This window comes from Solea senegalensis, linkage group LG7 (assembly GCF_019176455.1).
Source record: "Solea senegalensis isolate Sse05_10M linkage group LG7, IFAPA_SoseM_1, whole genome shotgun sequence".
NCBI lineage: Eukaryota > Metazoa > Chordata > Actinopteri > Pleuronectiformes > Soleidae > Solea > Solea senegalensis.
The window spans coordinates 24,487,263-24,513,500 of NC_058027.1; the positions used below are offsets into that span (position 1 = coordinate 24,487,263).

General features: G+C 42.1%; 1 protein-coding gene across 2 annotated transcripts in view; it reads right to left on the bottom strand.

The window, feature by feature from the left end:
* The window catches only part of elp4 (elongator acetyltransferase complex subunit 4), a 50,356-nt gene that overhangs the window by 3,874 nt on the left and 20,244 nt on the right, over window positions 1-26,238 (bottom strand). For both annotated transcript variants that reach the window (XM_044030935.1, XM_044030936.1), the window contains one exon: window positions 25,300-25,406. In XM_044030935.1, the coding sequence (XP_043886870.1) occupies window positions 25,300-25,406 (107 nt within the window). The remainder of the gene's footprint in view (window positions 1-25,299; window positions 25,407-26,238) is intronic.

Consider the following 26,238-nt stretch of genomic DNA (forward strand, 5'->3'; position numbering starts at 1 on the left):
ATAGTTAGGGAATCTGCTTCCCTACGACCTGCACACTCCATGATGTAAGCAAAGACATCCGGAAAACCCTCAGAGGCATAGTGGGGTGTATGTGTGTGAAGTCTTTCCCTGCTGCCTGGCAACCTTCACAAGGGTGGAGAAAGTGGGGAAAAAATAAGCGAGAGAGTGACAGAAGGGGGGGAGCTGCATCAGAGTGGACGGCGGGAAAGTAGACCATTGGTTATGGCACAGTACTGGGGACTGTGAAAATGACTTGTGTGCCACAATGTTACCGTGAATATGTGTGTGTTGTATGTGTGATGTCTGTGTTCCCTCCCTGGTGGCGGGAAAGGGGAAAAAGATCTGCGGTTCAGCTCCGCTCCTCAGCCAGAGGGGCTGGGGCCATGCTGGCAACAGGGCGAGGGGTGACAAAGCTCCAAACGAGTGCTAAGCACTTGAAATGAGCCCTCAGGGTTGGCCCACAGACTGGCTTTGCCTAAGAGGGTTACTAATATCTCCCCAGAACGGACAATTCCCTACAGCTTACTAAACACCACAAAGACTTGCTTCTTAAGGAGTACCGGGGTTTCATGCCACTTGTAATTGCACGGCTACAATCTACACATACAACAGTAAGAGTTTTATGGGTCAAAGAGGGCATAAAATCGCAGTTGTGGTGTTTTTTTCCCTTATGTTTCACTTATGTGCACAACGGTGTGTTATAATTAAAGATCCAGATATCCATTTTTTTTCAAGCTCAAGCTTTCAAGAGACTCAAACACACAAAGCAGTACCATCAAAGGCATTCCACTGGTGGTAACGGCTTGCTAATGACCGGAGTATTAGGTGCTAATTTAACGAGTCATTTCTTCCATAGAGTTTTAGCCACACTTTCAAATGGCCCGTGTCACTGTACAGCTTAGGACTATGGGAAACTTAACACCTTGTTGGAACATATGACGACTGGTCTGGCTGTTCCAATCAGATTAGGTGATGTGGGAACATGCTCAATGGAGTGACACGATATTTACCATAAACACCTACTTAACCCAACAAGTGCTGTAATTTGGTCAGCACATTATAAGCTCTATTAAGTAAATTGGAAACGAGAAAGTAAACATTGTACAACTAAGCGGGAGTTATTACAACCGCACAGACACAACAAAGACGCAATCTAGCCATGCGCTGCCATGCATGAATAAGGTATTTCTGTAGCTGTATTTATGCAGAACAAGTGTAGAAGAACATATGCACCACGTCCTGTATTCATAGTGGTCACACTAGAGGCAACACCTTTTGTCAATTCCATTTCTCTGAGCAGCACAGCTGCAGTGCAGCCACTGTAAACTAATGTGAACGTCTGTCCATGACAACAGGTCAGTGTCCTCCATTTCCAGTCTTATTTCTACAACTCGCCGAGGGTCAAAATGGTAGCAGGAAAAAGAGAAAAAAAAGAATTGGTAGAAATTTCCCAGACTTGCTGGTCTATCCAGTCACTAAACCAAGCTAAATCACCTCCCAGTGCCATAATCCCTCACACCTCTTAAGTTACACTGCATTGTGTGGGAAATCATTTGCTGAACCTATTGGAACCACTCGGATTAACTTTCGGCACAACAAAAAACCCACATGAAATGATGATGTGTTTTTTTTTTTTAAAAAAAGGAGAAGCAAACTGTCATCACATTTATGCAGGTAATTTTAGAGAATACTTCCGCCACCCTGCAAGAGAAAAAAAAGAAAGAAAAAAAGCTGAAACAACCAAGCATAAATCCCATCACTTTGGGAACTCTAGCCCACCTGCATTTAACAAAAGCGAGAAGAAGCTCTGCCTTCCTCTTCTATTGTGGTGGACTGCAACATGATCCCTGGCCTTACATTCAGAATAACCTGTTGACTGGGGAAGTTGCAATCCCTATTTGTCATGTTAGAGTTAATTTTTTTTTTTTCATTCATGTTGCTCATTGTCTTTCACATATTTTTCTTTTTTTTCCTTTTTCAAAAATATGTCATTACATTTAAGGGATTAAGGACGTGCCTTCTTTACGTTCTGGAGATTACAGTGTTTATCATCTATTTATTTTGAACTTAATTAACACAGATACACCAGAGCAAGTCTCAAATTTCTTTTTTGGTAATTGGGCGACGGTCACCTGCCGCCTGAGCCCAGATAGTTTGAAAAATCAGGTCTACACATAGTCAAGCAGACTGACAGACAAATACAGACACGGGCTCCTCATCTCTTCTGCTTCAGGGATAATGCATGTGACAGAGTAGGCAGGCAGAAGGATGAGTAAGCATTTTGAGTGTAATTATATTCCCCAACACTGGAAGAATGGGACCAGACTAACAAATGACTGAATTTCATTAAAAAGCGAACATGTCTAAACAGGAAATTGATTAGCTGACAGTACTCAAAGCTTTGTTTTAACCTTAATGGAATGTTAGTTTCTGTTCTCTGGAACAACAACAACTGGCTGCTCACTTCCCCCCTTTCACGCTCCACACACGTATGTAAAACAGCATTTGATAGTATGTCATGTTACGAAACATGACATACACGGGAATCGAGATACGGGCAAACGCAGGCCAAAGTGTAATTGTGTTTTTTTTTTAAAAAACAACTTGACTTGTTATCTCCCTCATCATCATCTTCAGCTGAACTCTCCTCTGAGGGCCTGTACTCAGGCCTGTCAGGAGCTTTGACAGGACAAGCAACGCCATTTTGTCTCTTTTCAGTTCAGTTTTGTTTCTCTTTGGAGGGCGGCGCTGGTACGGACCGTGGGCACTGTGGTGTGAGGGGGTGAGGGCACATTGAACCCAGTGGTGATGGGTGGTAAGGGGGTGGGGTTAGTTGGTGTTATGGACTTGGGCACAGCCAGCGAGTGCTGGTCCACCCCTGAAGTGACATGGTGCCTGGAGAGTAAGGGAGAGGGATAGAGGGTGAAGAGTACAAACATGTCTAAGCGCTGCCTTCACTGGAGATAGGCCCATAGCAAAGAGTATGGCTGCATGGGTTATGACAGCATATCTGGGGGACCTCTTGTGCCTCAAACACACATTTTACCCCTCAAACCATGACTCCGATATCAACATGCTCAGGTTAAAAAACCCTGACACTTATGCTGGGATCATGTTTGCTAGTGCTATAGATGCCCTGTTATAATCACACCTGGGTGAAACATTGAAAAAGCACAGAGTTTTAATTCTTTGTCTTTAGTGTTTTGAGGCAGTTAGCATCCATAATATTGCGTTACCGCTGCCTTTTTTATTTCCTTTGCACTTTCCTCCAAACCCAGGAAGCAAATATGGATATTTCCAAGCATTTTCACATTATTCTTTTAAGATATTTAGTTCTGCTACTGCTTTAATCACAGAAAGCCAGACACTTTACAAATTACATTTGCCCATGTATTATTTATGTTTCTTTTTCTGGGTTGCACTTAGTGTGCTAACCTACAGTATGCACAAAAAGACAGAGGGACTGTTACTCCCCTGTGTATGTGTCACACAGAGGCATTTACAACACAAGCACACGTAGCAGTGCATCACGACTTAGCTCTGAAACCCAGTCTCTCTCGTTGTTTGTGTGGTAATGGAGATCACAGAGTTTACAGGCATAATGTTTGAAAGCGAAAGGTCATCTGGAGGTTACTGTGTCAGCCTGTGTAAGTGACTGACCCTGTGGGTGGGTGGGAGGGAGGAGGGAGGGGGGGGTGATAACTTTGACAGGGGAATAGTATGTTGTGCTTGGGAGAGACCAGAACTGAATGAAGCGCCAAGCACAAGAATCAGGTCATCGACAACAGGAGGCAGAGGATGACAACACACACAGTGATATTTGCTTTTCAACCGCTACCACCTGCTTACTTGCTTTTACTTCCTGCATGTAGCTTTACTGCACTGAGTGCCACAAGCCCTATAGGAAAAATATTTGCTTTGTCCCTGCTTGGTGCCACAAAAGGGCAGCCGGATATGGCAGCATGCTGCAGGTATTATTGAAAAAGGAGTATTTTCTCTGCGTTTTGGCCTTTAATACACACGCAAATTGTGGGCCAGGTCTCTCAAACACAAATTTTGGAAAAGTGAGTTTTTGGTGGTGTAATGGCATCATATGTAGCCAAACCTGTGCTAGTGTTTGTACTGCTTATTGGAATTTTAATGTACTTACACATACATATATGGATACAATTTATTTTTGTTTGCCTAATGGAATAGGTTTTGTCTATTTTCGCTCATGATTGGCCATGACGGCTTTACAGTTACATTTATATCAGCAAGGATGTTTTTGATAACTTAGCGTGTGTGGAAAGAAATATTTTAAAAACCCGAAGGAGGAAGTCTCAGTTTTCAAAAATACCAACTTACATGTGAACTAGGCCTCCCTCGGTTATACTGAGATATACTACAGACTAGGTGAGTAAGCATAAAGAAAACACATGATGAAAATGGTGTTGACATCAAAGTAACAGTTTTTACAGCTCTTATCAGAGCATATAAATCCTGTGTCCTTTTCAGAGTCATATGACCTGGGAGCGAACGTAACTTGTATCAATTTCTTCTTCAGACAAAAAAACAAATGTTAGCGAGTGCTCCATGAGAGATAATTATTAAGAGAGAAAAACTGAAGAAAAGGTAACAGTAACAAATATAAACGAAGGAAGACAAATAACTCTAATGTACCTACATGACGAGGAAATGATAAATGAAAGTATGTGATATACACATGCAGAGGTGGACTCACAGTGCATTTGAACTATTACGACACAACTGTGTGCAATAATGTGCTGATGTGTTGATCACACTTGTGACGCCTTTGTGGTCGTACGTATGCACAAGAGTGTGCGTCTATGTTTGCATGCATTTGTGTCTGTTCGTCTGCCTAGATGAATAAAGGGGGGTGGGTATAATCCATCACCAGTTGATAGTCCTCACAAAAAAGAAGCCCTTTTTGCTGAGAGGACAGCCCTTGTGTGGACAAAGACCACCATACTGGGGACTTCATAGGACCCAGCTGAAAAGGTGTTGCCCAGAGTAACCCCATTCACATTAACAGGCATGCTGGCCAAAGCCAGTCATTACTGCTGACTTGGACCAGCCGGGCCACACATAGACCAGCCTAGAGCCGCTAAGGCCATTCACTCCACATCATCCCACAGGCAGACAGCCTGAACTCTGCCACTGGGGAGCATCTAGAGTTGTTACCATTCAATTCAACTGTCTGTCTTGAGAGCTCAAAACATGCAGCCTTTTCAGTAAATGTATAAAAAGTTTAGTTTCCAAGGGGGAGATTAGAGTTTTTGCCCACCCATACAAATGTAATAACACTGCAGCGAAATAATAAAGCAAAAAAGAGCTGAAAGTTAATGTAGCAAAATGAAACAAATCCACTGAAAAAGCAACAAATGTGGGACATAAACTAAAATAGCTGTTTTAGGAAATATATTGGTTGAATAAATGCAATAACAAATGCCTGGGGCTTTTCAAGATCTGCTCCTAGTTAACTTGTCCGGGCATTTTTTTTGGAGTGAAATGATTTAGTTCCATCGATTGACTGAAAACCTCCATCACCACTGGTACAGATGTATCATAGGAAAGTTACATTGAATTGGATGTGGTTGTAGTTGAGGACATATAAATTTCTTCTGTCAAATTTTACACAGATTTCTGGGAAGAGTTGAGTAACAGCATTGCTGGTGGTCGTGGTATTGGAGGTCTCTTCCTCTATAATTTGATGCATATAAAGGTAAGACATGGCTGAGCCCACACACTTGGAACTTCAATCATTACAGCAGCAAAAACACAAATAAAGCATTTTTCAGACCATCTCCATATGTGGTGGTCAAAGGCACATCCACATCTGTACTTCGGAGCTGTGAATGTTTGACTGGACTACTCAATCAGACTCATGAGGAGATGCATTCTGTTGCCAGGTGTTAACTGACATACTCAAATCACCTGAGATGGACGTTACCGCCAGGTCTGAAAAGGGCCTCAGTTTTCGTCAACCTCTCATTCCTCTCGCTCCATATTTACCCTCCACTCCACCTCAGCATTTGCTCTCCTCACCGGTGAGGTCCCTGTGGGCAGGTGGTTGAGTATATTTAGCCACAACTAGGTGAGGTGCTTCCTGGGTAGACTGTTGGCAAAGCCACCTTTAGGGTGTTGGGAGATGTCAGAGGGAATGAGACATCACCTCGGCCGCATTGTCAAAAAATTCACCACCTTCCATTTCCCCCCCATCACCTCTAGGTCCATGACACACTGTGGGTGATGGGGAATTCTTGTTTTGTGTTTTCAAATTTAGCCTGAATCTCATCAGCTATTACCTAACCTAGAGCATAGGCTGAGTGTTAATTGTGAAGCATTACTAAAGCCATTAAAAAAGTGAGCCAGCGCCTGGGGAGAATACATGCTAAATATAAAATCTGGGATGATATCCTCTTTGTAAACAACCGACAAACAACCGACACTGGTAACATTGTGAATGTGTGGATTTGAAAAATATGGAAATAAAAACAAGTTTTCCGTTAAAAAAAGAGGAAGAGAATGTGCAGATTCCTTTGTTAAATTTGTTGCGATTATGACATCCAACAGGCAGTACTCCATTAAAAACATCTTACGGCAAGATTAAAAATGTAGACTTTTCAGCACAAGGACTGCAGCTCTTTGGCAGTTTAGAAACAAAAATCCAATTTGATCCTGCAGATTTATACTTTCCCTTGATGGTGTAAAAGTGTTACATTAAGTATTAACAGCACATAAGAACAGAAACAGAAAACTGTTACAGAGTGTCAGGATTAACTTGTTTTAGCTTCTTAAAGTGGATCAAGATTATGTTAAATCAGATTACAATAAACAAGTGTAGCGACTATTTATTGGCTGTGTAAGAAGTTACAATTTAGAATATATAAACGAGGACCTTAGACAATAATAACAAGCTGTTACTACTGCTATAGTGAGAATGCATTTATGAGGTAAAAAGATCCACCAAGAAAAACACTGACATGGAGGAACGATGAACATTCAGGGCACACAACAGTGACCGAAGATGGTAGTTTGTCAAAGAGACAAATTGCGTGATTTGTTGTGTGATTGCATCACATGAAGCCAAAGTGGAATTTTAACATTTATATCTCTTCGGATTGGCCAACGAGGCTTCGCAGTTCAGGTTATTTCACCACCTGTTCACTTGGCATTGTTTTGACAGCAGTGGGTTTTTTTGTGCTTTTTGTGGGGAAGATGTTTTTGGGAACTTTGAGAAAACCCGAGAAGGAAAAACCTCAGTAGATGATTTAGTAGATCTTCCTATTTTTAATACAGCAACAAATTTAAATTCACACTAAAATATGCTTAGATTGCCTGTAATTAAAGGACTTTTCAGCTTATAAGGGTGTTGGGAAACTGGCAAGAAACAAATGTTAAAATGAAAGGTGAACATATTTCTGCCATTAAGATGGTTTAAGTTTTTATATAAAAAAAAAACAGAAAAACATTCACAAGATGAATGAGAAACATTTGACGGTGATGTGGCTGATAATTAGTATCCAATTATGTTCTATGAAGTGTAAACTGTTAAAAAAATTAAGTGTAGGTACGGAGAATGAGAGAGGCCGCCGAGTTGAAAAGGATAGCGAAATTGGAAAGCGTTCCCTTCCATCCAACTTCTTCTCTCTCTCTCTCTCTCTCTCTCTCTCTGATGCCGAGTTAGACGTTTTGCTGGGAAATGGGCGGCCTGCCAGATTGGGGCCAAGTCAGAGTTGTCAGGGGATTACAGTTCTGCCTTGCTCACTGCAGGGGGTGCCGAGAGGGCCTCAATTACCCTGGAGCGGTGTGTTTGATTTGGCCCGGCACTTTTGGGGACAGCCCAAAGCTGAATGAGGCACCATTAGCAACTCAAAATCCTGCCCTAAAATGAGTCCAGTTTTGCATCACATACAGTAATTGTGTGTCTATCAAAGGCTGGCAGGTCTACACCAATTACCCTGATAACAACAAAACAATCTATGCATAAAATTATCTGCTGAACACCTGTGGGCAGCTTCAAACATCCAAGCGTTCCTATTACAAAAACTTTAGCTGTTTCAAACTGCAGCTCATTCAAACGGTGTCGCACAGTGGAAGAAATGAAGTGTTCACTTTAGGGAACAAGAAATACAAAATTCCAAGATTGCCCTGAGAAAAATATGACGCTCGAAGTGTTTGTATTTACAAATGGAGGGAAATGATAGAGGGAGATACAGTGTTAGAGGGGAGGGAGATCCCCGTACTCTGGCTACAGTTGGAGCTGTGCAATTGCATTTCACACGATATGAGGCAGCAAATGGCATGTAAAGGCAGAACCGTCAGACGGTTGCTGCCACACGGGCCAGACAGATAAGGGAGGTGTAAGTGAAATCATTAGGTAACTCTGTAGGACATCAGGGGCAGTTTGAGGTTGGCAGGGGGCTACGAGAGCCAAAGGTCCTCCTTGAGCTCCATTGAACACCCACTCAGCCTGATATACATGCACTTACAAACACACAGGGAAAATACAAACACAGGCTGCAAGAAAACCACCGACTCGAGACAGAGACAGGCAAACAACCAAGCACTGTTTCTCTCTCTCTCCCTCTCTCTCCACCAACAAATACACGCACATGTACACACACAAGGATATGTAGTCATGCACGAGTACACACGTACACACGCGCGCACACACCAACACACACATAAAAACACCACTTCACACTGCAGACGCCTCATTGAGGTATCAGCTCCAGCGATTGTGTTTGTCCACCTGGGTATGAAAAAGCCATTCTGGCCTGTGTGGAGGAGACAGCCGTGTGATACAGCTCAAGTTGGAGCTCAGCAAGGCTACGTCTGTCTCAGGCTCTCAGGGAGGGGAGCAGCCAAGTGTGGATGCACCTCATTACCTCACTCATCCACACACCAATTACCCCTAAATAAATACACCCAGCCCACAGGCAGCAACAATGACATCCAGCCTGAAAGGGAAGAAAGGATGCCGTTCAGAAAGCATTTGCACGCACAGAAAAGTGCTGTTGGATAATGATGAAGAAAAAGTACAGAGAAAAGAAGTAAAAAGGAGAACATGCAGGGGGCTCGGGGTCTTTTAAAGACCTCAAAGACGACGCAAAGAAAGAGAAAGAATGAAACAAACACGAGCAAGCAGAGTGAAGTGATTCAGAAAATGATAATTTCTTGCTAAATTTCACCCAACACATCCGCAAATGATTGTTGTGATGGGGGAGGGGCAAAGTTTAATTGTTTTAATGCATGCAGCCATGAGATAACTCTGCCACAGAATATAATGGTGATCACTGTGGAGCAGACACATATTTGCATGTTAAGATGGACCGCTTGGGGGTAACGGTAAGAGCAGTGACTGTGAAGGCCAAAGAACACAGAACCTAAAAAGAAAAAACAAGTGCATTAGGTTTCATAACTATGGCAGAAGTGACATGTGACAAGAACTACAGTTTGTGGGTTCCCAACATATGAGAAAACAATTTAAACAGCTGCTTAAAGTTAAAAAAAAAAAACCTCTATTGGAGAGACAAGGTGAGCAAAGGATGCAGAGAAGGTGTGTGGCAGAGAAAGGAAGACAGATGTGTTTTCAGGGGGCACAAACGAGAGAGGAAGCCAAGAGTTCCTATATGTCACCCCCCCACTACTCTGCCCACCTCCTTCCATGTGGAATCTTTCTGCCTGAGTGACTCTGTCATACCTGGGGGACAAAATGGTTCTCTTCCTCTCTGCCCCAGTTCCTGCTTACACCATCTCCTGAACTGTATTTCTGTGCTGTGACTGTGGTGAGCCAAGCCTGCTTAGTTGTGTAGTGCTGTGTGGTAAAAGAGCCAGGGGAATTTATTAATTTGTGACAAGCTGTATAAAATACTATCATCATTAAATTTAGGGTCTTAACAAAATAGCAACACTTAGGCCTTGGAAGTACTTTCTACTTCGGCATATCTGCAGAATTCTGCATGACGGAAATGTCGTCATCATCCCCCGCCATGTCTGGGGCGGAGTGCGTGAGCAAATCCGCATTTTGTGACTGCATCGACTGCTCAACTCCCTGTAGCACAATGCTTTCCGGTTGTGTTGGCATCATGCACTTGACAAAAAAACAATGATGACAGTAACACTGGACGCTTGCTCAAGGGTTTTGTGAGGAGGTCCGCTGGTACCAACACACAGACAAGCCATCGCTCAAAGAATTCAAGGACGAACAAATGAAACGAGAGAAACTGAGGCTAGTATGCGTGCTAATGCTAGACTGATGTGGACTCTTATTTTAGCATGAACGGAACCAGGGCCATGAGCGCACAAGCAGAAATGCACATCGCTCTCTGGGACTGGGAGTTTGGCAGCACATGCTCTGCCAGTATTATTTACTTGCTCACTAACTTTGGCTAGTTGTGAAGACACCGATATAGTACTGCACGAACACGGTCCAGGAAATCATTCTGTTTATTTGTTGTATTAACAGTATTTTTTCTTAAAGACTATGTGAAGAGGACGGAGTTTCAGAAACACTTTGCTTTGATAACACTTTGAAGTAATTGAAAACATTCAAATGAATTCTCTTCACTTCCTGAAGAGTCAGGAAGTGAAGACACCTGAAGAGTCAGAGGATGAGTGGAGTTGTGTGGAAAGCAGGTGCATCAGGAAGTTAATTGCTGCTCTGCAGTCACCAAGATGTACAAGCACATCCCGGACATGAAAATAACCCACATGACTAGAGTTGTCTGTTTTATCTAACCAGAGGCAGATTCTTGGTAAACAGACATAAACGGCTGTGAACCTGTGAGATTTCCACACTGTTGACTCGGTTTAATCAACAGAAGGTGATGGATTGAAGGGAAGTGAAAGGAGCAGGTTTATTAGGATTCCTTCCTGATGGAAGGATAATTGAGGGAGGGAATGCTGTGTATGTATGGCACCACAGGTGGGTGGAGTAGTGTCAACATGCTGTGGCAGCATTGTCAGGATTCCTGGTGTACAACTCAACCCTCAATCACACTTCATGGGAAACCCAGACTCTGTCACCGACAGACCTACTGGCCTTTTACTAACCATTGTGTCTTTTAAACAGGTGCAGCTAACAAAACCTGACTGTAAAAACAGAAGGGCCCCTTCTCCTCACCTCCTGAGAGTTCCACCATTTTTAATTACCTTACTTCGCACAAACACAAACAGACCTATGATATTTAAGTTTTACTGGTCTCTCTCAAAGCATGTAAAAATGCCCTGGAATATGTGCCAACAACAAACTCCAAAAAGGTTTGCGTGACCTGTGAGATTTCACACACAAAGCTGTGCCTGACAGCAATGTACTGTAGATGTGTAGCATCCTCAAGTGCACAACCAGAGATGCTTAAAAACAGGAATCTACACAAAAATTGAGTTCATATTCATTAAAAAGAGGGCAGGATCTCCCAGTTATACTTTTATAATTTTGAATTATGCATTTTAAGTGCTAATTAAGCTGCTTTCAGACATGCACTGAAGTCCAAACATTTTCTGGAGTATATCAAGTGGAGCTGTGCAAATGTGAGACCACAGGAGGAAAAGCTCCTGTGGGAAAGCTGAGTGAGCGAACAAGTGTCCTGACTCTTGTATGCTGAAGCAAGGCGCCACCCCCTCGACTTGAATGCTCTGAAGATTCTACTGTCGCCCTAAAAGCGTCTGGCCCAGAAAATCTGATGTATTCATCACACACAAAAAACAAACTCAAGATACTGGACACTTTGAGAAGTTCATATCTGAAAACAGTCAGCAGTGCAACTTGGGCCACAAACGTCTGTACAAAAAACCACATTGTTTGAGTGTACTAACAAAAGGAATTACGACCTATATTCTTTTTTGCCCTAACCTCACCAACACCTACGTATGCAACTATGGTGATATGGCTCGTATATCGTGATGACAGAAATGTGCAGTGTCATAGAGATAAAGTTAAAATGGTGGACGGCCCACCTCACCTAAAATCAAATATGTCCATGGAAATATGCAAGGTAGATTGTTTTGTGGGTAATTTCACAACTTTTGGGACTGACTGTGTCTGAAACATCACACCTTGAACAATTACTTGAATAAGAATAACGGGGATGAAATAAAATAAAAACTAAAGGTGCACTGTTTTACATCAACATACAATTTGTGGAAAGGTGACCTCTGTCTGAACTCTAAAGTCAAATTAATTTCTGAACATAAAATGAAGCAACACAACATTAGCCATAATTATTTGCTAGTGATATAATTAGTAATGCTAATGAAGAAAGATAGATGTGCCAAAAAGACTATTCGCATCTTCTACTTTCTCATACAGACGATTAGTTCGAACACAACAGGTGTGGCATTTTTCAGGTGTAGTCCTTTTGCTCTCGTGGATCTTTAAGTGCGTGACCTGTTCAGGCATGTATTGTGTGAATGGTACAAGTTTCCTGTCTAGAGCCTTGCACGGTTTGACTGTCAGTATGCATGTAAATAAAGCAATACTCAATTGTTCAGATCTGTTGTGAAAGATGCATGATTCAAGTTTAATTTGTTTATCCACACACTCAAAAGATCCTTTTTATGTCATAATATTGTGCTGGGTCACTTTAAACGTGACTGACTCTCATTGTATTATATCACTATGTAACCTCATAATCCTCCATGACAACAATCTCAGAATTAGCAGGACACACGCACACACAAAAAAAAGCAGCCCAATTATATAGGATTTATATACATTGGCAAACATGTTTACTTCATCTGCCAAATCCCTAAATTAACACCTTTTTGGTGAGAAAGCTCAATTTGGAACACATCAAACCAACACCACAGCTGGCATTCAAGGGTAAAATTAATTACTTCAGATACATGCGGTTCCTCTCAAAGTGGCAGACTTATTTGCATTGAGGAACATTCAGCAGAAGTAATCGATGCACACACAAAATACGGCCATCCAATGACCCCAGCCCTGTCTCCAAGTCCCTCCCCATCCCCAAAGCCCCGACGGCTCAGCCATGCATGGAGGAACAAACACAGGTAGCAAGAGCAAATCAGACTGCAACAAAACACAGAAACATGAATGGGAAGCATTACAATGACAGGCTGGAAGCAGGACAATGGGCCCGCCATTAAACAAACGGTAAATCCCAAGATGGGCTGCGGGAGTATGATACAGATTACAGGCATCTAGTCCCTGCCTGGGGAACAGGGGAGAGGGAGGAAAAAAGGCCACAATATTGCAATCTGACAGCTGACGTCTTCATATAAATGTATGAATTTACATTCCAATTAGAGGAAATTTACATCTTAATCACAGCGAGCAGTGTGTCGGTCCCTTGGTTAGTGCGTTGCTACGGTAATGAGGTGGGATGCTGCTGTGCTCTCTCATCCAGACAGTGATCTGTCAGCAGACGACACCTCCCCGTTATGAGGGAGCTGCACCCTCAAATGCAACCGCCACCATGATCTGGTAATATTTTGCAAAAAAAAAAAAAAATCTGTCTTAAATACCAACAAGGTGTGAGCTACCACCCGAGGATAATATGCCAAATATGGAGGTGGAAAAACATCAAACATATCTTAAATACAGTGCACTGAACTAGGAGTTTCTTCAACTGTCACTCAAGTGACAAGCTTTCAGTACTCCATGGCATTTGGCTTCTAATTTCCATACTAATAATGGGTATATTATCTTTAATGGTTTGACTTTGTTTTATGGTTTTTGAAAGAGATGGCGAATCAGTCTTCGGAATTACTCAAACATTTCAAGTCATCAGGTCTCATGCTGCTAACAAAGGCAGAGTGAATAGAGGAGATGGAAGGATTGGGATTCTGCCTTCGACATCCCCCTGGTCATCACTTTCATCAATGTATATCACAACATCCAAGCTCACTCTCAAGGAAGGCACATGTTGAGCGTGTGTGAGGGAAGAGAAAAAAAGTCAGACAAGTACAGACAGAAAGGAGAACATCTTGCTCAAGTATGTTTGAGCTGACAGGTGCATTTGGTCTGAGGTTTTGGAAGGAAATTATACGGGACACCTCAGGCTTGAGGAAGATTCTTTTATCACACCACGGAAGAGAAGGAACAAAACGCGCAACTGATATCAATTTCAATGAGTTCAGAGGAGTGACGGTTAAATGAAAACTCTGAACTTTGCTCAAATAACTTCCAACCAGTAAAATCATTTAGTTGTACGGAAGCACCGATTGCTGACAATGCAATCAGGAAGAGCAGATTAGCTACCACCACAGAGGAGAGCACATAAATCAGTTTAACACAGGCCTTTGCCATCTTCACGCTTGACTTTAATACAGGGATGTGTGAACAAAAAATTGGAGGTAAATGAGGCATGGCTTCTTTATCACCGACCTCATAGCCAATCAGACTCCTCCCGTCAGAGACACTACTCTAATGGCTGATATCTATGGAAGCAGCCTATTACTGGTTAGTGTCTGTAATTAAGACAAGTCAGATTACACTAGGCCAATGCCTCCTTTCTGATATGTAGGCTGCCATTAAGGCCAGAAGTGGTAATGTACTTGGACACCACAAATGTGTGTGTGTGTGTGTGTGTGTGTGTGTGTGTGTGTGTGTGTGTGTGTGTGTGTGTGTGTGTGTGTGTGTCCACCAAGGTTGGTGCCGAGTGTGTCTCTTAACATTGCATGGGGTAATACTGTATGTGTGGGGCGTGGCTGGTACTCCACTTTAGCGAGCAGGGGAAGGGATGTCAAGATGAAGATCACACCTCCAGTGGCACTCTCATTTCATGTTCTACTCTTGGATGTCGATTCCCACGGCAGTGCTATCTGCACACTTCTGTCCAAATATCCACAAATGATCACTTTTTTTTGGACTAGTTTAACTTGAATGTTCACCATGGTTTGAACTACTTACAACAGGCAGCAGCTTATAAGACGCCAAGCTGACTCTGTGTCTGGTACGAAATGAGGTGAGAACAGTGCACGTGAAGGCCGTTAATGTGGAATAAGGGGTTTGAACACTGGGACAGCAACACTCTAAAAAAGCTGAATATGATTTATGAAGAAAAAAAAAAAAAAAGGAGTAGTGGGTGGAGGCTCTTTGACAAAAAGAAACAGAGTGGGGGGGGAAGCAAGTTAGTCTAAGATGGAAAAGCACTTCCTTCTGTGCACAGAGTGACCTTGCTAACACTCAACCTACTCTAATATTCACCACGACACATGCTTTTGTGTGCTATTCTTCACCCGTCGACGCACGCAAACCCTCCTCAGAACACACACTGCTCATTATATAATTTTCCTAGCCGCTTATCCATGTGGTGCATAGGCATCAACACTCACACATACACAAGTACGTGCTATCTAATGCATGGTGTAATTATATATTTGTATATTACATTTCTCGTGTCTCCCTGCAAAACCTCAGTTGATGCAGACAGCTCAAACAAGGACAGCTGAATGTCAAGGTGCTTTTAAGGGAGTGCATAAAAAAGGCTGTTTACTTTCATGAAAAGTTTGAGGAGATTCAGTATTTTTTTGTTCTCACTCAAAGGTATGATGGGAATATCATGTCTGTTAAAACAATATTTCTGGCACTAATATAAAAACCTAAACCTGTTAGGACAAAGTGCATCGTGAGCAACATCAGGCCTTTGGATCATTTCCTCTCCAAACATGAAACCTTGATGTAATACTTAAGACCATTGAACTTTTTACACCAACAACCTGAAACTCACACAGAAGAAAAGAACAGAAGTCAGAGGATGAAAGTGAAAAAATAAATACATATATAAAGATATTGGGCAAACATATTTAGAATGAGGGAAACCAGCAGGAATATATGCAACAATTTGATGCAATTTAATTAATATAAACTTGACAGAAAGTATAGTTGTCTGAAGAAAACAAACAAACAAAAAAAAGGTTCATGAGAATCCTCAGACTAACATATGGAGTAACCTTTGTGGCCTTCCGGGACTTGGGGGTGGTGGTGGGTTTACGGGGGGTTCTAACGCTCCGAGGACCGAAGGCACGCTAGGGAGAGGTGAGCTGTCACCCCCCATTACGATCACTGCCTGAGCTCAGAAAGGGGGAGGGGGAGGAGGAGAGCAGGCAAAAAAAGCTTCTTTGCTAACCGCCATCTAGAGCCATCCCCGGGCCTCAGAACCCTCAGTCTGCAACTGCCTCCTGGGAAATAGTTGCACGCAAGTCTTCCTTATCCCTGGCTAGCAGTGGGGCGTATTGTGTGTGTGTATGTGTGTGTGTGTGTGTGTGTGTGTGTGTGTGTGTGTGTATAGTTGGGCTGTGTAAGCAAAATGTGAAGATTTTACATAATAAAAGAACAGTAACTGTTGTGGTCTCACTTGCTTCACAGAGATGGGATTTGCAGATTTGTTGGCTTCATAGAGGAAACTAGGGCTGGGTGATATATTATAGCAATTTTTAAATAGTCAATATCAATAATAGTATTATAATAAATGTCTATTGACTGATTGAAGGATCTTACACCAAGAAATGGAGCATCTTGTTGCCATCTTTTTACTATTAAAGGTTTAAATGAAAGCAATAAATATTCAAATTATCTTAGGGGTTCAATGCAATAACACCCCCAAATCAACGCTTTCAGATAGCAATACCGTACAGAAGAAGAGGATTCTTGAGCCCTTTTTGAAACGATCCATGGATGGCATTTAAAACAGCATTTGGAAGAAAAAAAAAAACAACTTGCTTGTCACCCTCAGCAAAGCAAAGAGACATTAAATGTCTTAGTGCATTATGTGATACATACTACATGGTGCAATATTATAAGCCAGCGGATAAGAAGCTTGGCTCAGATTTGACCTTTTGCTGCCTTTTGTGTGGGTTTGGGTAGGCACTGCTTAGGTGCATTCTGCTCTCCAGATCCCACTACTAACACTCCTGTCACTCATCATCACTCATCATTGTTGGGTACAAAAGCAAAGTTTGGTTAAGCCACACACTGGAGTATTCTCCCACCCAGTGCCTCCCCCACCATATGTGTTGGGTAGCGTGCACACACACACACACACACACACGCATGCACTCAGAAATGCACAAAGAAAATTGTTGTATTTTTGCTGCCTAAAAAACAAGACCCCTGACTCACACAGGAGCCCCGACTCATGGATGTGGCCACAATCGATAAGGCGCCAGCACCTTGCCCTCTAACCTGCCTTTTGAAGTGCAGGCTTGTCCTTTCAGTGGCCCTCTGACTCATCTACAGAGGTAATTAAAGTCTATTCAGTGCACTCTGTGTGTCCTAACTATCCTCCATCATTTGCCCTGGCCTTTCAACGGCCACCTGTGAACTCTGAAGGACATTGGGACACTTGCCCTCGTAAAATTCATGAGCACTGTTAGATTCAGCAGCTAGCCAACTGCTCTCAATGGTCAACACCATTTTAAACAACTCTTATGTTGACTGTTGGGTGAATCCTTTTTAAATACAGCTATATTCACAGTAGCAGGGGTTAAGTAGCTCCCATGATTGGCTAAAACAAATGCCTTTGTGCTCTGCCTGCAGATAAGGAGAGAGAGGTAAGAGTTTCAAGAGCCACACATTTTGTTTTCATCAAGGAAGGACTCATTGAGGGATTACTGACAAGTGTCCAACTGATCCGGCATCTGCTACAAATGTACTAAGTAAGCTTTTGTGAAGCATCTACAGGTTGCCGACTGTCTCAATGTTGGCAAATTATGCACAAAACAATGTCACTGATTCAGTGTCCACTACAATATACAGAAATTTTACCAAAACCTTCCCCCAAAATTAGTAAAAGATCATTTCCCCACTTTTCCAGCACAGAGAAATGCCACAGCTACAGACGCATTTCAGTCACATGATTTCTAAACGCCATCATTTATTTGCGGAATCTCTTATCGATACGCCAAGGTTTATAGCTTCCTCAAGCAATGTTTTCATGCATTATTTTGAGTGGGGCTGCACCGATGAATCGATGACTAATCGATCACTAAATTATTCATCAACTATTTGGATAATAAAATAATCAGTTTGAGTGTTTTTATTTCAAAATTTAAAAAGCGGTCTGATTTTTCAATCCCTTAAATGTGAATATTATATGGTTTCTTTGCTCCATAGAAGTATAAATAATTGGGATAAAACCTTTCCTTTATAGAATAAGCAAATGGAAAATAGAAAAATCAAATTTACAAGAAAATAAGCGGAAATTATAAAAAGCTCCACCCTATTTGACAAAATATAAGCATTTTGAAATTAGTTCATGTAGTAACAACATAACCCACATAAATACTGAGTGAACACAAAGAGTAAAACACACACACACACACACACACACACTGCTGTGCCTCTCTAGGACACAGTGTGGTGAGAGTGTGGGAAAGTTATTTTTAGGTCCCAAGCAGAGAGCCTTCCTGAGTTTGATGCTCCTGCTCCGGATCAACATTCCACCTTTGAACCACTCAGGCCATGGAGCTGTTTGTGCCCATGATGGCAATTTCTCTGTGGACCAACAGCTGTGAGGAGATTGCTTCATTTAAAAATGGGACAATTGCTGCCTTTTGAAAGTACCAAGTCAAGTCATGGTAATAATGGTAACAATGTTTCAAGGCAATTTTAGAATGGACATTGATTAGAGTGCTGAATATTGGAATTACTGACCACTGAGTGTTTGAACACGCAGCTTTTTTTGAGCTGGTATCTTGTGCAGTTTCATCTGCAGTGTGACTAATTATTTGACTTTTTCTAAATTGAGAAAAACACATTTAGTTCTGCTTCTGTGTGTGTGTGTATATGTATATATAATAATAAATCCCACACACTTACAGAATATATATCACCTATATACCAAAACATCTAAGGCCATATTCACACAGAAATGGAACAAAACATAAACAATCTTTTACCTTTTCATTTTGAAAAACGCCGTTTCCGTGTGGATGAAACGCTAGTACAATAAAAGAACTTTCACCAGGACAAATTTTCGCGTGGACGGCCCCTAAGTATTAGCTTTACACAACCATGACAAAACAAACAAACAAACTATGCAGTTTTAAAGACACACTAAAAGTGCATAAACCTGAGGCAAAATTAGAACACTATTTTCTACAAGGAAATAATAATGAAATGACTCAGACACCAATCATACAGCAAAGAAAAGAAAAAGACCCAGTTTATCAGCACCAGGGGGCCTGAGGTTCCACAGTCACTGCCATTATGCTAATATGGAGCCCTTTCCGAGCACACTTGCACATACAATACAACACCACGAGACCTCATTGATGTTGGGTGGCATGCAAGTTGCAGCCTCTTTCCATTTATCTCCCTAAAGGGAAGTGAAGACAAATAGAGCTACTTTAATCAGGTCTGAGTCCAGCACGGCCAGCCTGGTCTGATGGGGGCTGAGTGGTGCATGGACCATGTTAAAGGTTCACTGATCACTGATGAAACAGCTTCACTTCCAGGGCGAGTCCAGGCAGACCACACTCTTACTCAGTCTGGCAGGAGGAGCACAGATGCCATTTTGTTTTGCTTTAACACTGTCTCTTTGCAACAAATGTCTGGGTGTTGTGATGATGTAGTACAGAGGGGAGCTCGTTTGGCAAAGTCCAACATGTTCTGTTACTGAGCTTTGTCGCTACCATACCAAAGTGCTTCTGTTTTGTTCCCTGGGCATTGGACAATTAAAAAAAATCTACTGCCTGTTTACTGAATCATTCCTGCACATTGCCCTTGTAAAAAGAAGCACATCCTCTGTGCCCAAATTAAAACAATTAGCAAACATCAGTTCATCTCACACACACACACACACATACATACACACTAAAGACTCAGCTTAGACTTTTCAAGCTGGGGCTTTTCTCAAACACACACATGCACATTTGCAGAGTAGATAGAATCCCTGTTAAATAATATATACAAATCTGACGTATGTTTTAGAGATCGTTCGGCTGAGGGGTACAATTGCGTGCCACTGACAGTGCTTCACCAGGCTCTCACTCTCTCGTTCTCATATATGCAGAAGCCATAAGCACACCCTATTCCAAAAATGCGACAGAGGCTGGTGTGCACCAAGGGAGGATGTGTAAATTATTAAAGTGGAATATTATTCCAAAGGTCCATTCGCATCTGATGCCCAAGACAGATGTAGGGATCACATGCAGATGTGTAGACAACCTAACCTGCATCTACTTTTTATATACATTTTATTGTCATCCTGCAAATATGCATTGTGCTCTACCACTGGAAGTACATTATTGAATGACCAGTTTAGTATTATAATATTTTCTAGTATTAATGAAGACAAGGGGAAACAGATATATGACCAGGCATGGAACACAAACAAACAAGCCCACAGGACTGGGTCCTCTGTCTAACTCATTCTGCCTTCTGCAATTCCTTCTTTCCCTCCCTTTTTATTTCGCTCTCAATAAGACGGTTTGGTGCCTCTGAGGAAAAGCCCTCATTTTAATTAGACCTGACCTGAGAATCACTTAACTGCTCCTCTCTGCGTATGCCTCCCCCCACCCTCTCCAATTCTTCGCTCTGTTCCTCACATAAGTCCATTAACACCCTTCCCTTGGCACCCACGGGCTTTAACAGGGGGCAGACACAGGCATCGTCTTAAAGACGTTTTGAGGACATGCCAGGAGACATTAACCTACTCCACACACCTCCCTTGGACTCCTTAAGTTTGTCTTACTCTTCTCTACTCTATATTTCTTAGCCATAATCTTTGTGAGCCTTTTTCCTGCACTCTCTGGGGTTTCACTGCACTCAGTTTAAGAATCTACTCTTGATTTCAACTTCGGCAAAAACAAGGGCACACCATCCCAAAAGTCTTTGGGGCCCTTAAGCACAAACATTCTGTGCATGGTTTAGATGGATCAGCAGGTGGTGGCAGATTTCATGACATGAAATTCAGAAAATGTCTGGGTCTACTGTGGGCAGAGATTCTCTGGGTCAAATGTGTTCACATGTCAAAATACCCAGGTGAGGTGTAGAGCCTGGGATGAGGCACGCATTAGGCACAACTTCATGAATGATCCAGAGTGGCAGAACTCAACACACTCTTGCTAGCCATTTGCTAATACAACTATAATCATGCTACCAATTCAAAGTTCTGTATTAGCTAGAAAGTCGCCAATTATCGCCAATATGCAGGACACCCAGCACCAACATAGCCATCATCAGCTTGTGATTCCTGGCCTATACAGTATATTGACTGAATCTCTGCATCAAGGAATTCAAATGACAACCAATACAACCATATAAAGTAACATTAACATACAATTTAAAGTTCCCAAGGACTGGAAAATGTGCCTAAAGGTCAATATTTGAGTATAGGCTCCACAGCCACAGTGACATGGCTGTTAGTGCAACAGACACCCTCCAAATGGTATTTAAGAAAAGACTAATTTGACACAAATCCCTGTCTTATACTGTATTTGACCCCATGACCTGCCTCTAGCACCCCAGTACCCCACAGGCAAATTGCCTGTCAGTTTAAAGGGTCAGACAAAGGTAAGGAGACTGTAATTGCGTACCATCTGCATTCTTCAGACCTTCATCCTCAAAGCACCTTGCATTGTGAAACTAATGAGAGAAGCCTATGTCGGCTTCAGATTAGCGTGTGGGAAATTTCTCACACACGAGTGTGATTGTGAAAGTTTGTGTCACATATGTGCGTGCGTGCCTTTCTCAAGAAGTATGCACTTGTGTTGTTTTGCGAATGCCAATTTGTATGCGTGTGTATGTGTGTGGGAGCAAGCAATGTTTGTGTATGTGTCTGAGAGTATGTGTTAATCTTGTCTAAACACCTAACACTACCCTTGCCTGCTCAGACAGGGCCATGGGTTAATTCTGGCCTCAGGCATCATGGCTAATAACTGCTCATCAACCGCAGTTTGAACTTTCAGAAACGTCAACCGTTACCATGGTTACCTTATCACAGAATCAACAGAACCTTGATGCAGGTGAGTGGGTTGTGGTCGGGAATAAATGTACAGAAATAGGTGTTACATTTTTTTCAAAATGATTCCTAACAAATACCTTACTACATGTCTTGATCGACCTGCACGCGAAACATCAAGCAAACAAATAAAACTCACCCAAACTTCAAAAGTATGATCGCAGTATGAGCCAAGCAGCACTAAGAGAAATTAGCTTTCACTGTGACTCAGTAATTGCAATGCAATTGGGGAGACGTTTAAATGCCCATCCCAGCTGGTGAGGTGCTAGCACTGTCAATCACCTGTCATCACCACCACAATCAAAAATTAATCTGACGATAAATGGTCTACAGAGAGCAGCTAAATTTTGCTGCTCATCAAAAAATAATTCAAAAGGAGTCAAAGGTTGAGCAAAGTGCAAAGAAGCTGGAGAAGGCTGACCTAACTGGAGCAAACTCAGTCAGAGAATGCTATATTATGTGGCCCCAGGCAGAGAAGTCCTGTAGCTTGAGTAAATGAAGTGATTAGCAGGGATGGTGTGTGCTGTCACACGTCAGACACTGGGCTTAGAATCCAATCATCATCTCACGTGTCAATCAAAGGCCCACCGAGGCAGTTGACCAACAGGTCAGACATGGTGTATGACGAGTTGCCGAGTCAGAGAGCACAACAGCAGTGCTCTGACTGACACGCACGCAGGTATGCCAATGCCTCCGCATTGAGGGTTGAAGAGCCAACATGCACTCATACCTTCGTGACATCTCCAACTTAAGCGATTAACAAATTAATGACAGCTGATCACTGTGCCAGAGAACACAACATGAGAACATATCAGTGTATTACAATGAGTAATACATGTTTTGATTGATTTGATGCTTGAGTGGTGATATAATACAACGTTTCTGGGAATTTCCCTGCCACATAAAGTGTCATGACCAAGCACTGTGACTGACATCTCATATTAATTACTCTATTATGTCAGCAATCACAGCTCTTTTTTCAGTCACTTCGAATGTATTTTGATGCTACGTTTTGAGAGCAACACGAGTATATGGTTCACCCAAAAAAAATACAGCAAAGCTCCTTCAACAAGCGAGGCAGACAAAGCTTGGGCTTAACAATGTGCTGCTAGGATATATGACACGGTATCCAGGCCCCATGGAGGTAAAAGGATGCGCTAGGACTGCGGCCCCCTGGCCTGCCCAATACAGAGGCCTAATTAAAAGACCATTGAGGATAACCACCTTGACTTTTATGGACCTTATAAATCTATACTAGAGTGGCCTATTTGGGGGGTCAGAGAAAGGAGGGGGAGAGGGCTAATGCAGAAAGAAGAAAAGGTTGGAAGGATGGTGAAGGCTGGCAAAAAATGGGAAGGGGCTGACCATAGGATGTAGAAGCAGAGGGGGGAAGCATTGCTCCCCTTTACCTCCTGCCTGAGACAATAGAACTCACTAAGAGCCAAGGAGCACAGGGTATGATAAGGTAATGATAATGTAATGAGGGCCAATCATGAGCCTCAGCTAAGAAGAGGGGCCCCTTAATTTGTCCCTGGAGTGGTAGTTCCATGACAGATTGATTGCCCTGAGTGACAGTAAAGATGTGACACATGGAAATTGAATGTGTCTGACAGGGAGAGAAAGAGGTTGAAAAATCATAAATCCAAATGAATGAAGCTATGATAACTGCTTATTCTATGCAGGCTCGAAACAATCAAGCTAGTGCGACAATTAAGCCATGCGGCTAAAACACATTTTAACCTTAACCTGAAGTAATTTAAAGGCCTTTGAGGTCAAGCTGCCGCTGCTGCTGCTTACTGCTCCTGTTTCTCAACAGGTCGGAGGTGGTGCCAGCTTGGAAGTGAACAAACAGCATCCTCAGCACACTCAATAAGCAGCAACAACAACTGTACCAAATGCACACCTAAGAGCTATTGTGGTGTCAAATGTTATAGTTAAGTGTAACCGTGTTAGGGCTGCTCCCTTTTACTTTGCATGGTGTTTAGATGGCTGGAGAAATTTCCACATAAACAACTTGTGCAACTGAATTATATGCAAAATTATATATAAACTATTGTCAGATGAGTTCACACTACTACAGGTTAAGCCTATCGGCTCCACACACATGCGTTTCTTAGTATAGGTGTTTTTAGATGGTTTTGCCTGGTAACATTCCCGCCCTGCACACAGGAAGCAGTTTGTTTTATGTCAACAAAGATGGAGGCAACAGAAACATTAAAGTGAAATGGCTGCACACAGGTCGGAGTATGGAAATAATGGATTAAAACGCAAAGCGACGTTCACAGAACGATTCAGAAGTTGAGTTCAACAGCTTAAAAAAACACATAGCAGTTAGACAGGATAAATTCTTCTTGCCCCACCTTCTTGCCTACACAAATGCTGTCTCAGTCAGGTCTGATAGTCTGCTTGACAGAGACTGACAACAACAAAAATCAACAAAGGTCATACACTGAAGCTTTAACTTAACCTACCACCAGTATTTTTTTTGCCATTGCTTATTAATGCACATATAGATTTGTCTCACCCGGTTTTCTTCTTGACGTTACCGTGGGGTAAGTGTGGCAGCAACAGTGTGCAATCAATAGCTCCACCTTGGATTTTGCCACCCAATAACAGCTAAAAGTCAACAAAGGTTGACAGTTTTGAGACTTCACGGGATCATCAGGACTTAATTTCAGCGCCGCTATAAGGATGTGACCAACTGAACAATAGTATAGGCGACAGATGTGGATTATGACATGTCTTTAAATTCAGCTCTTGTTTTCGGTTAGAAGAGATCATACAATAAAGAAATAAATGTGGGTCAACAAAACAAAAGAAAACAAATCTGCCTGACGTGTCATTACAAATAATACAAGAGCAAAAAAACTGTGAAGGTTAGGTTTTGCTTATGAAGAAAACCTAGGGTATACTTAGTATTTTACTGATCACTTTTAAGGCTCATCAAGGTCTAGCCACTGAATACATCACTGACATGCTGACCCCATACGAGCCTGTTTGCAGCCTTAGATCTGCGGGCGGGTCTCTCTTAACTGTTCAGAGGCTGAGGCTCAAAACCAGGGGTGACCGTGCTTACTCCTTCAGAGCACCTCAGCTTTGGAACAGTCTGCCCGTGGAGATAAGGCTTGCTAATTCAGTGTCATCTTTTAAATCTCTACTTAAAACTCATTTTTATAGACTTGCTTTTATGTGATGCCGTCTTTTTATCTCTTAATATATAAATATGACCATTATTATTATTTGTTTTGTTTATACAGTATATATGTATGCATTTTCTATTTATGTATGTGAAAGCACTTTGTAAATTGCTGTTTTTAAAGGTGCTATACAAAAAAAGCTTTACTTGGTAACCGAGTCAACATACCTCAATAGTGAACTGTTTTCGCTTAAGCTTGAAGGCCAGGTCTTTGTGGTCAGGGAGTTGACTTGCCAGACAGTTCAGGTGAGGTACCTGTCGTACATGTAACAGGCCTGTGACAAACAGAGAGAGGGAGCACTTTAAAGTTGAAACGCTCAACAGAGCATAAAGATCCGCAAGAACTGTAACCAAGATTATTACATGTAGTACACCTGTTTTGAAGGAATAATTATTGCTCTCTTCTAGGGTTGCAAAACGGCACATCAATCGGTGGTAAAAGAAAAAACCTCAGTATTATAGACATTTGCTAACATTTACTCGGACAAATTAGAGAACGTGCATACAAGTTAAGGACTCCTAAAACTTCCTGAGAGGAAGCTCTGCACAGTTCTTTGCATTTCAGTCCACATTTTGATTGACGACTCAAATTGTCATAAGAGTAGAAGTGAAGTGGCATAAATGAGCGTGAGAGGAAAAAGAAGAGATAGAGGGAGTAATACAGAAAGGGAGACAGACAGATAAAGTGGGGGATGGTTTGTTCTCTCCTCTGTGCACTTGGGTGATTTCCCCTTGCCTGATTTGCAGTGACAGGCTTCCCAGTATGCTTTGAGCAGCCCTGAACTGCTGCCGCAAACATGCGCGCACGCGCATCCGCATGCACTCTCACACTTGTACCAGATGCGTTTGCACACACAACAAAACACAAACATCAAAAGAGTCATACGCACATATAAGTATTTCATAATAACCCGACCAGTTAAAGAAATGTTCACTACAACAATCATACGTTGAATATGTTTGAGAATCACTTGTCTTTTAGTTGCAAAGACATTTAATCACTATGGGATGCAATATCTAAATAAAACACACTTAAAATCAAATCAGGTTTATTGTCATTTTGCGGTACGCACCTTAGTGGTGCAAACACAAAGAGAGAATGTTTCT